Below are 12,639 nucleotides of genomic sequence, written 5' to 3'. Positions count from 1 at the left end.
ACCAGAAAAAAAAAAAACCTTGTGCACGATGGGATTCGAACCACGATCCTTCCGTTACGCAGCCGAGCGTGCTAATGGCTACGCTACTTCCTGTAAACGCACATCTAGTTCTCCTTGTCTAGGACGCTGGGGAGAGTTTGCAGAAGGGCGTCGAATCAGACGGATGCCTCCCAAACGCCCTCCAGTGTCTCCAGCATTTAAGATTCACAAACAATTGTGTACTCAATTAACACCGTAACCACACATCAGTGACACAAGCAGCAACACCGCGCTAAAGGCTTTCGCCTAACCGCACTTTAGGTCAACAAAGTGTCCCTCTGAATTTTTTACAGGCATTCATTGAACGTGCAATGTTTGCAATCACCGTGCTGGCTTTAGATATTCTAAGCGCCAATGGAAAGAGAACTTACTGCGCGGACGCCCTCTAAATGAATTCCTTAGCTAAGTGCCGCGCTCACCATTCGCACACTGTTTGACACGTGACTGTCGTAATAAAAGCTATTTAGTCAATTAGTTGAGGGCAATCCAACATGCTGGAGTAGGTTGAAAAGAAACAGTAATAGCTCTTGAAACACTATACTTACAAAGTTACAAAATAATGCTGGATAGGTTTCTCAGTGATATCGACCTAGAACAGCTCTTGGACCGGGGCTCGAACGAGAGATCGCTACTTGTCAGGGATCGTCCCTCATTTACCTGAGGTAGTCAGAATGCCTTGCAGATGGGATATACGCTCGGGATTGAAACCCAAGCCAGGGATCATTTTTGAACACCTACGTTTTGAAATTGCTGGATAGCTTTTGATTATGATCGTATGGCTGCGTTAGGGTGCGGGCTTAGATGTAATCGCTACCTCGTTGCGAACGTTATTTCTGTTGAAAAGATGTAAAGGTGGTGTGGTGTAGAGCTCTGTCTCTGTTTAACATCACTCGCATTCCCTTTTATGCTCGGTCATAACAGGGCCTCACATTCACTGTGCGGAAGGGCGAGTGCATTGGTCTGCTAGGCGCCAACGGGGCCGGAAAGACTACAACATTCCGGATTCTGGACGGGGAAATGCTGCCGCACGCAGGGGACGCCTACATTGGGCCTTTGTCACTCGTCAATGATACTGAAGAGGTGAGCCCGCATGTCCCGTGGACCGTCAACCCATATCGTGTTCTTCTGTAAGTTACGATGAGCTGTGATTATTAGAGTAACTATTATTCCGGTGACTGAATTCGCGTATCTTAATGTCTGTTGCTTAACGCCAGGACATGAAATATGCTCTCGTGAAATATAATTTTCGATAGAAGCCTAAGTGTCTTTGTTGGTGTACGTTTTGCCCATTAAAATACCAGAAGAGATGCAAGTGTTCACTACTCCCCAGAACATGGAACTGGACGCTCGTAGCCTTATAAGCGTCTGTTGTTATGCCAGCACATAACACTTTAATTCTCTTTTGCTGTCTAGAATACAGGCAACAGAGTGATGATTCCTTGTTCACTTTGGGAATCTTCTTTGGAGCACTTATCTCCCCTCACCAAACCCCTTTGCATAGCACACAGCCCAGTACTCCCGTGATTTTCACATCAGATACCGTGTCACACTGTGTACTCTCATATACAATCTCGCTTTTCAAATGCGCTTGAAGCGTTTGGAAATGCCATTAGCCTCAGAGTAGCCAAATCAGAGACTATTGAGCCTTAGCCTTTCAGCCTCTCAGTCTCAGAAAAAATGGAAAGGAAGTCGGGGCAGGCTCTGGTAGTCACGTTTGGAGCAAAAGTCTTTCGCTAAACGCAATAAACGAGTAGGCGCATTAAATATGAGTCATTCTTAATGGTGCACGCGAACGTTAAATCGTCCGCTTTATTGAAGTACCAAAGACGTCACTAGCAAGAGACGTCACTAACTTACGCATAAGAAATAACGACCGCCTCCGGACGAGGGATGATTTAGTTACAGTGCCAGTCCAATTTCCACGGAGTGCGGTTGCGGACGTTAGAACGGATCAAGAAATGTCTTTTTCTTTTTTTTTTTTTTACCGTTCAGTTCCAGCGGAACCTCGGTTACTGCCCACAGCGGGACGGCCTGCTAGATATGCTGACGGGCGTTGAGACGCTCGCGCTGTTCACCCGCTTACGAGGCATTGCGATGACGCCGGAGTATATGGCGGCGATTCTCGAGATCTTCCGCCTTGAGGAGATAGCCGAGCAACAAGTGGGAAAGTACAGGTACGGCAATCTCTGAACTGAGCGCCACAGAGATAAGTAGGATATATGGAAGGCTGTACTTTTCCGGTCAAGACACCCAAAGATCCGTTTGGAGAGTGTAAATGGAGCCGCCACGAGTATTAATGATTGTTCATAGATCACAACGCCCCATGTAGAAACACGAAATCGGTAGGGGTGCCTGCCTGCCTGCTTATTCAATGCGCAGCAGCTGCGCAGAGAAATCAATGTTATGATCGGCATCTGACGTGTCCACTCCGAGAAACCATGCTTTGCACAAGGACCGGTACTTCATGGTCATAATTTCGTGAATTTTTAGAGTGAGAACCCGATCACAGTCCTCAAAGCATTACAGATGAGTTTTAAGATTATTTTGCAGTAAGAAACATTTGCCTCGTTTTGGCTTACGGCCCTGTTTTGTCATTGCAAAGAAAATAATTAACTCGACGTCAGAGGCCTATTCGGGTGCAATAAAATACATCCGAAGACACCGCTAAGTGCTTCGAAACAGGAAACGCCTAATTTGCTTCAATTTTGTTATAGGTGTTTTCGGCGTTTAATACCTTCAACACCGTATGCCAAGTGTTGTAGCTAAAGATAACCGATCTTCACAAAAAGGCAGAATACTAGCCCATCGAAATCAACAGAGAGCTATTGAGTCACATGATCTAGTCTGCACTCTATTATTCTTTCTTCAAAGTTAGTTCGTGAAGACTAATTAGCTAACTGTTTTAATATAGACTTCACGACTAAAATGCCAATACAGAAGTGGCAGATCATCTTGAAACACATTTGGCTGAAATGTTTCCTCCAAGGTGCCATTGCACAATATATACAAATGTTCGTTTTGCTTGCCTTGCATTCTCGCCAGAGTGTGTGCCATTTATTTGACCTCCAGCGCCGGCAACCGTCGGAAGCTTTCCCTGTGCGTGTCCATGCTGGGAATGCCGAACGTGGTTCTCCTGGACGAACCCTACGCTGGCGTCGGCTCCACCGCGCGCAAACGCATCGTCAACTACGTCAGCGAGCTGCAGCGCATCTCCAAGATCTCCATTATTCTCACCTCACACAGGTGCGTCTCGGTTATCGATTCATCACGCGAAGCTCAAAGCGTAGAAAGAGCTCACTTCCCTGTCACGGATAGAGCAGCGTAATTTTTCGGCGCTGCAATTTTTGCGCTGAAAGAGTGACTTAATCGCTTGAAAAGACTGAAATTCCTCCGTCCTAAGTATGAACATGCTCCTGACCCAATCAGCACAGGTAATCGGCCCAATATTCCAAATGGATGGCTTCACTCTGGTCCATTGCAGGACGGGCTTTTCCCAATACATTTCCGGTATTGGACCGCTTAGCCACGCTGCTGGCAGAAGGCAATACTGTAGCCCTGCGAAGCTGTTTCCCGCAACCAGAAAGAGCGTGCAGGTGTCCAAATATTTTCCCTGCGTCGTCTTTAGCAGGAGACTTCGTCGACGTTTTCATAATTTGTCGAGTACGGTCATACAGACTGAAACGTTTTGGCGAGAAGAGCAGGGGAAGAAAAAAAGGTAGTGAATGACCAATGGCCTAAACATAACGTACGAGGGGGTACCCAAAAGAAACCGGACTAAATTTTTCGTCGCTAAAGCTTCTGTGGTACCGCGTTTTGCCACTAGGGGCGCATAGAACGAACATTCCAGAGTCAGTAAGCCGAGTGCCGTCGTTGAAGGAGGTCAGACTAGCTTAGGCAGCGTTTTAGAGTGACGACTGTTTTGTCTGAATGTCGTTTTTGCAATGGCTGATTTTCGTGAACAGCTTGCGCCGGTGAAATTCAGATTTTTGCTCGGTAAATGTTGAATGGAAACTCTTGAAATGTTAAGACGTACAAGGACGATGCCATGGGGACAACTAAAGTGTTCCTGAATCGAATCCTGAATCAAAGCAACAATCATGCCAATGGAAAACTTCAAATTCACCTCGCTTCAAGAAAGCTCGTCAGGTGAAACCAAACCTCAAAACAATGCTGATTTGTTTTTCGACGTGAGAGGAGTCGTCCATTGAGAATTTGTTCCGCAGGGACAGACGGTTAGCCAGGCTTTCTACTTGGATGTTTTGAAAAGATTGGGCAACAGTATGTGGTGGAAGCGGCCAGATTTGTGGCGGTCGGGTGACTGGTTTTTCCATCATGGCAATGCGCCTGCTCACACAGCCCTGTCTCTACGACAATTTTGCACCAAAAATGGCATGACCCCTATTCCTCAACCCTCATACTCTCCCTACCTTTCCCCGTGCTACTTTCTTTGTTTCCTAGAATGAAAAAAATAGGTGAATGGAATGCGTTTCGCTGATGTTGTTGAGGTGAAGAAAAAAACGACGGAGGCACAGTCAAGCATCACAAAAGATGAATTTAAACAATGTTTTGAAAAATGGAATGAAAGATTCGACAAGCGCATCATTGCAAGTGGGGAATACTTTGAAGAAGATTGAAGGTCTGTGCTTAAAATGTGAACAAATAAGTTCAAACAAAAATAAGTTCGGTTTCTTTTGGGTACCCCCTCGTATACACGAATGTGCATTCAGTATTATGAACGCAAAACGGAATACAGTGTGATGAGAAATTGAGGTAAAGGGGAATGAATATATTATATGTAACTTAATTAACACAGTGCAGTTAGGTCTACAAGAAGGTTGTAAAGAGCAGTGAAAAAAATATGCGGAGCATATCTATTACATTTTTCTTTTTGGGGCTAGCAAGAACTACCTGACAGAATCTTAAAAACTTTTTTCCATGTTTGTATCATCGACATGATTGTATGATTTTACCGAAATATGTTTTTAAATTGATACAGCCATGCTAAACATGTTAAAAGGTACTAAAGGCTTCAAACTCAAGTTATACATGGTTCCACAAGCCAAACTGCACAGAGTTAGAATAAAGACAATCCCTATCCAGCATTAGTTTTGTGTCAGGTATAACTTCAGAGCTGATGTCTATAGGTTACAGCGTAAGTTGTTAAATTAAACCCAAAGTGATACTCAAATGTCTAGCTACGCGGACATATTTCGTGAGCCCCAAAATGTTTGAAGGTGCCATGGAAATAGTACGTAGTGGAATACCGTCCGGTCGTGCATTCCCCAGGAAGTTTTAAATCTCGCTGTGCAACTATGGCCATTGCTTTCCCATATCCAGCAATTCTGGCCAAAAGAACTTTCGACGGGAGGGCGTTTATGAACGCATTTTCATATATTGTATGATTTCACTATACCGTTCGATATAGCCGCAGATGTCCCTTCGGCAGGCTGAATTTTTTGCTATTCACGTTTTTTCTGTCGTCAAAAGCGTTTCCCATTAATTTTTTAGGCAGTCTTACCTACTCGACGTGAACGATGGAAAAACTTCAAAAGAAAGATTTTGCTACGCGCTGAAAGAATAGACGACTGTATTCAATATTTCAACAACAGTACCTTAAAATATTCCTATGCTCGAAATTTTTTCCAAGAATGCTGAACTCGCAATTAGTTCTGGAATTGTTTTAGACTTGGGCTTCAACTGGAGAACCAAAAGTTTCACCTCATTTTCGTAGCCTCTCGGACGTCGAGTTTCTCTGCAATCGCATCGCCATCCTGAACGAGGGCAGGCTGCAGTGCCTTGGAACGCTGATGCAGCTGAAGGAGAAGTTCGGAAAGGGTTACGCCATCACGGTGAAGACCTTCCCGGACAGGAAGCAGGACATGCTCTACCAGCGTGACGTGGCTCGCGAAGTCGTCAAGAACTTCAAGCAAGCTGAGCTGGTGTACACTTACGAAGTGCGTGAGCCTCAACGATGGTGCTCGAACTAATATTTGGTACCGCCCACGCGAAAATTTCTTTAGACAGTCTATAGCCTGCCCATAGACTTTTGTCTATTAAGTCTGTATAGCTTCTATACACAATAGTAGTAGTAGTAGTAGAAGACATTTATTCGGCCATAATTTACAGACCGAGCATGTCGACCGCCTGGGCGACCAGAAGTCGCTGTTCTTCCTCCCCTTCAGCGCCAAGCCAGTCGAGCCAGGTGGTGATGGATAGAGAAGGTGGGGGGTAGGAACCCGACTGCTGAGCAGCCGGCAATAGAAGAGGCAATGGGCCAGGTGCGCTTAGATACAGGGGCAGTTGGGACTGGAAGGGTCCGATCGATAGCGATAGAGAAAGAGGCGAGACGGGGTGATGACTGCATTCATTTGGATGTGCCGAAGAAGGCAAGCCTCCGGCACCGTGAGTGATGGATGAGGGGGAGGGTAAAGGCGTTTGTCGAGGCGGAGCTCGAGGTAGACCTCTTTTATGGTGCGGCGAAGGGTGAATCCTATAGACTAGTGTATACACAATAAAAAACTAGACTTTTGTCTGTAGACAGTTTATAGACTATTAATCGACAAAATATCTATATGAATGCTATATAGCCTATAAGAAGTCTACAGACTGTCTGTAGACCATTTTTATATGGGTAATATGAGGCACAGAACGCAGACAGAACACATGCACTCGATCGCATAGTGGCACTTCGACTTTCATGCTTGCATAGCGCCGGCAAGCATAGCGTATGAATATTATGTAGTTGTGAGCTTTTTTTTATTTGCCACATTTATATATTTCATTCCGCACGTTTGGTTGCATAATTTGTATGAGAGTCCTCTTTCCCATACGGTATGTTGACTGAACTGTTCCGCTTTAGGGAGCTCCGTAATTGTTTGCACAGTACAAAAAGATGGTAGAGTTGGTGTGATGAACTGAGGAGGAGCGCATATATGTATATATGTATATGTATGTATAAAGAAGTATAAGGAAGCGCAGAACTGTCACAAAATTCTTAACTGGCATAAGTGAAATGCAGGTATTGTTGAGAATAGATTGGAGAACAATAACAACGAACAAAAAAGTTGAAGGGACATCCGCTTTAAGTGTACAGAATTTCAGTAAGCTTTCCTATACTGTTTTTATAGTCCTATTCACATCGTCTATTAAGGACTAAAGAATCGTTGACTCTGAGCTCAGTATTGTCCCCTAAGTGGAGCGCTTCCATGATTTTGCTTTTGAGTTGATTGCATAATAAAACAGCGTTGCAAAAATCCAGGCTGCATGTGCATGCGCGATATAGATCCGATGGTCTGTACCTGCACTAAGTACTGATCGAAATACCGTGCTGATCATGACGAACGCCGTCACATGAGACGAATTCAATGTGTTGATGCCCTAAGTTGAACCCCTGTGTGCCAGGCGTGGCACATCGGGTTTTGGCACTTTCACATTTTTTTTACTCGAGATGTTAGCGATTAGGCGTAATGAAAAAGGGGAAAGTAAGTTATAAGAAGGAGTGTAAACAAGCCTCGCTTAAAAAGTGACAAAAGTTCTCGATAAAGCGATTATCATGAGTCCACTTGCGATAGTCGCCTGCAACGTCCCATCGCAGGCGTACCTTTTTTAGGAAGCGTCGTCTCACGGAAGCTGAAGCCGGGCAAGTCCGCAGCAAGTGTTTCTCGTCACACTGATCTGGCGCAGCACCACAATGGGGCACTTGTCAGTCACTTAGAAACGTTTGTCACGCCACCGATGACGCACAGGAGGAGTCAGAGCCGCTCCTGCCCGAATCCGGTGCACAGATACCTCCTGCTCCCGAGTAAACTGCGGAGGAGGGGGTGCGAACACGGAGGAATTAGAATAAGGGAGTAATTACTCATTGACGTCCACCCGAGCGCAGCCAGACGGATACAAAGGAAAGCTACACAGCTTTCTTAGAAAATTCGTAGTTAAAGAAAAATTCGTCCTGGTCCGGGGATCGAACCCGGGACCACCGCTAGCCGTATGGCTGCGCTGGGGTGGACGTCAATGAGTAATTACTCCCTTATTACAAATCTACTCCACCTTGGGGGATTCCCCTAAACATTTGGTCAACGGAGGAATTAGAGCGCGTGTTCGCTGACGCAAAGCATGTTTCTCGGAAACATGGGACAGGAACGGATCTGGGGGAAGAGGGGAAGGTGGCGGTTAGTTTGATGTATCAAGGTGTGTCATTGGATCCACATGAATATTATGGGGATCCTGGGCATGGCCGCTAATCCAATGCATACGTACAGGAGAGGGGTATGTTGTGCAAAGTTGGGGAATGGATTGTGTAACTTGGAATGTGCGCCGGAGAGCCTTAAGCTCCTCGTCTTTCAGTTAATATTCAGCACAGCGCCCAACTCCATGTTAAGAACTTTCTTGGATTATGCAAGCGTATCGCCTCTGCTTCCAGTTTCTTTATCTCGCTCGTCCTTTTCAGGGAGTGCTGGAGTTTCGCATGGCCGGTGTGCGGATGCAGTGGAGCGAGATGTTCACCAAGATGGCGAAGATCAAGAAGCGCTTCAAGCTCCTGGACTTCTTCATCTCGGACACATCTCTGGAGCAGATCTTCCGGAGCGTGACGCGCAAGGAGGCCACAGAGTCCGCTGCCGCAGCGGCCGCCCAGGCGCCCCAGGCCCCAGTCGCGGGACACACCATCGCCACCACGCTGGGCATATAGAGTCCACACATTTGGCGCCCCCCTATATAGTTTCCTCAATACACGCTTATTCTTCAGGGAATCCATCGGATATGCTTTGAATTGTATTGGGTTACGCTCCGAATACTACCGAATGGTTTATTTATTTATTTATTTCATAATACTGCAGGCCAATAGATTGGTCCATGCAGGAGGGGCTATACAAGGCATTGAAAATGACAAATACTAAGAAAATACATGGGGTTACAAACAATGAGCAGAATAACGAAATACAACGCTCCTTCACTCGAGAAAATGCTTCTCAAGAGCTTTACTAAAATTTGAGGACTGGAAAATGGCCTCGGGAAGAGAGTTCCAGTCGGAAACAGTCCGTGGAAAAAAACTTTTTTTGAATGAGTCAGTCTTTGCAAAAATGGGTTCCAGCAAATGAATTCGTGAATGGTGTGTTCGGCGTGACAATTGTTTGAGAATTGCAGTGCAGGGTATGTTTAGTTTATGTGTTAAAACGTTATGCATAAACATTCATTCGTACTAAACTAGAATAGGCCTCACCCATTTGGAATCCGCACCAGTCATACCTAATTAAAGCATTAGAATCAGTACAAAGTCATGCAGCCAGATTTATTACTTTATGTTACGATCGCAGAACCAGTGTTTCTGGCATAAAATCATCGCTTGACATACCGCCACTGTCTTTTCGCCGTAAAATTTCCCAACTCTGCCTTTTCCACAAGTTATACTACAGTTTTCCTCAATTGCACTGCACACTTCTACTCCCTTCCAATAGAACATCTCGTCGTCTTTTTAACAGTCTGAGCCTACAGCGTCTACATGGTTCCACAAATGCCTTTCAAAAATCCTTCCTGCCATCCGTCATTGAACAGCGGAATGAGCTGTCTGAGGCAGTTATACAAAACTGAGCGCGACCCAATTAAATTCAAAACCCTGCTTTTATCTCATCTTTTTCCTTAGCGCACCTACAGTGTAATGCCCGATTCAGTACCCCCTCTGCACATGTTACATTGTCGAACCCTTGTCTGCTAATCAGTGTTCCCGTTTTCCTTCTGTATATATATAGCGTGATGGCCACAGTGTACCTGTGATTGTTCCCTTTTTCATTTTGCAATGCTCTTTTAACAATTGTTTTGCCTTCTTCACTGTTATATTTCAAATGTCCCTATTGTATGCGATTTCGTTTTTTTGCTCCCCCCTTATGTAATGCCCCACCTAGGGGTCCTTAAGGGAAAATAAATGATGATGATGATGATGAATGCGCATTAGTCCGGCTTTTTGAGGAAACCACTGTATTAGCATATGTCAATGCCTGCGTGCTGAAGCGTGAAAAGGAAACCTTCAAACTTTTTCTGCCAAGCGTCTGTGGAGCTCAATCAAGACCATTGATAACGAAGCACGTGAAACACAACCTAAGTTATTGTATTTCAGAAGTTCCAGTACACCAAGTTTTACATAATGAAAATATTTCGCAGTTGATATCTGAGTCAATGCGAAAACAATGTGATTAACGGTCGTAGATTTTACCGTTTCGAGTGGTAAGCAGCTCTCACAATATTAGGCTTTCATGCAGGGGCTAATTTGATTCAACGCGACCATCCATGGAGTCCCGCTCAGCTTTGAGCAACTGGAGGAATGTTGTGGAAAACACTAACGGAATGCTGTCACATTACATCTTGATGACAGCTTCGACATCAGCTAATCGTGCATAACATGACACTAATACTTTCTTTTGTCGTATATCTCTCCCAAACAACAATAAACATTAAAAATTTGTGAATAGAGGCGATGATAACCCTCTGCAGTGTAATCATTTGAACGCACTTCATAGACAATCTCGATTAATCTGTGCTGTGAAATCATAGGGCAAAGCAACAAAACAATTTAGTTTTCAGTTTGCCATGTGGATTACCAAGGGTAATTGAGCATCGTCTCGTACGAGTGATAGCTTTGCGGACTCCATGCGCCATACTTTTAATGCTAACTAAGCCATCACGTCGGACAGAGCAAGTGGGCAAGTTGTGCAGCATGAGAAAGGGAAAGTTGATACCACTTGACCAAGAACGAGTAGACACACACAGCGCTAACTTAGCGCTGTGTGTGTCTACTCATTCTTGGTCCTTTGTCCTGTTTGCGCTATTGCTCCGAAGTATGAACCGACAAGCCCGAATTTCTGCGTTGATACCACTCTCACGGGAAATATCCTAAATTATTCTTTTAGTAGTACATCCCATCCATATCTTGACATGCCCGGAACTAACAGCATTAAAGCTCTTGCCGGCTACCCAAGAGACCGGACGCGGGCGGTTGACTCACCCTCCTCGCTACAGTACAATTCCTGCCACCTTGGGCTACAAAGGAATTGCAGGCTGCTAAAGGACATCGAAATATAAATCTCCGCCATTCAACCCCTTTCTAATCCCACTAAACTGATCCGAAGCCGCTGACTGGCGACTACTATTGACGCAGTCATTTCATCCTACTCAATTCGTTCACATCTTTCGCCCCACACACTACCCATCTTACTACAACAAATGCGGCGAAATCCCTAAAACTGACCCTTCCCGGTAACCGTACCCGCAACACTCTTCCCAAAACCTGCCAGCTGGGAGGCCGCTCTTTTGTCCACAGGTGCCTCTGAACAGGTAAGCTCGTCGAGAGGCCTAGTGGGGGGGAGGGTATCCAGAGAGATGTACTTGGGAATCACTCAGGGAGGCAAAAAAAGAACACCAATTTTAAGAGGCTGATAAGATACGCCGCCCCAGGAAGGAGAACGATAAAGCGAAAGGGCAGCAATTAATTCTAACAGAGTAGAAAGCCGTCAACGCGGTTTGAAAAGTGTGGTGGAAACACCGCGTTGTATATATCTATCTTTCTTCCTGTCCCTCACCTCTTTGTTCTCTCCTATCAACTCGCTTTCCCTTTGTTCCCGCTGGCCCCGCCTCAGGTGCTTCTAGTCATAACAAATGTTGGGGCTCGCAGAAATCTTTTATCTTCCGTTTGTGCTTTATCTGACAGTAAAGCCACTTATTATTTAAAAAGAAACTTGGAAAAATAATATTTAGAGAAAAGTGCAGCAAAACTTCCGAAAGGATGTGGCGAAAGCTATACTCCGGCAGAAATGATTTTCAACATGAAACAGTTCGCGTATTGGCACAAATTAAGCTTAAAGTTTGTCGCGAGCGCACGCGTCTTCTACAAAATAAAAAAATGTACAATGTTTGCGTCCTGAAAGCCCGGCAGTAAATATTTTCGTCAGTGTTCTTGGCAATCAGGCACTAGCTACAAGGACAAGCTAGTCAGAAAAAAAGGACAAGAATCCGACGGAATAAAATGTCTACTATCTTTTCTCTTTGCTTGTTCGTTTTTGATTCCCAAGAACGCGAATTATACCATAAAACGATCAGTCAGTGAAGAAAGGCAAAGGCTGACTCTGGGAGGTATTGTCACTGATATGCGAAATCCAACGTTCATTAACTCGGCGATTATTGATGATGGTATGAGCAGCAGTAACTGATTAAGATATAATAGGGGCGCGTCCAAGGCGAGCAAAGCGAGATTGGTGACTGGGCGTTATGGTCGATAAATAACAGGTGATCAAGATCAAGATAATTTAGGCGCGAAAGAAAAAAGTATCCTTACATATAACACGCAAATGGCAAGCATATTTATTTGTAGCGCTAGACTAAACGTCGTGAGGCGTTCTTTCACACAGGCAAGCGGATTCTGCTTTTGAGGACAAGTGTAGCCATTGGTGGGGTTCTCAGTCATGCAGGCGAGCTGTTGCCGATAAGTATTGCCCGATGCCATACGTTTGTGGGTAAAGGTCAGGGGCGACAGAAAGTAGGACAGGATAATGCCAACGTTAGTGCGGTTATCAGTTACGCTTTGTTACAACACATCCGTAGAAGAGTCGCTTATCT

The 12,639-nt window shown here is 45.0% G+C and overlaps 1 protein-coding gene across 1 annotated transcript in view; it reads left to right on the top strand.

The window, feature by feature from the left end:
• Nucleotides 1-8,754, top strand: part of LOC149331569 (phospholipid-transporting ATPase ABCA3-like) — a 55,846-nt gene extending 47,092 nt beyond the window's left edge. Inside the window, exons 20-24 of the mRNA XM_089555521.1 lie at nucleotides 961-1,119; nucleotides 2,032-2,213; nucleotides 3,109-3,282; nucleotides 5,771-5,993; nucleotides 8,486-8,754. Coding sequence (XP_089411647.1) covers nucleotides 961-1,119; nucleotides 2,032-2,213; nucleotides 3,109-3,282; nucleotides 5,771-5,993; nucleotides 8,486-8,725 — 978 coding nt within the window. The 3' untranslated portion in view covers nucleotides 8,726-8,754. The remainder of the gene's footprint in view (nucleotides 1-960; nucleotides 1,120-2,031; nucleotides 2,214-3,108; nucleotides 3,283-5,770; nucleotides 5,994-8,485) is intronic.
• Nucleotides 8,755-12,639: the final 3,885 nt, after the last annotated feature.

Source organism: Amblyomma mixtum, chromosome 8, assembly GCF_055824585.1.
Source record: "Amblyomma mixtum isolate Tamu chromosome 8, ASM5582458v1, whole genome shotgun sequence".
In the NCBI taxonomy this organism is placed as follows: Eukaryota; Metazoa; Arthropoda; class Arachnida; order Ixodida; family Ixodidae; genus Amblyomma; species Amblyomma mixtum.
This window is presented reverse-complemented; position numbering and strand designations above follow the sequence as displayed.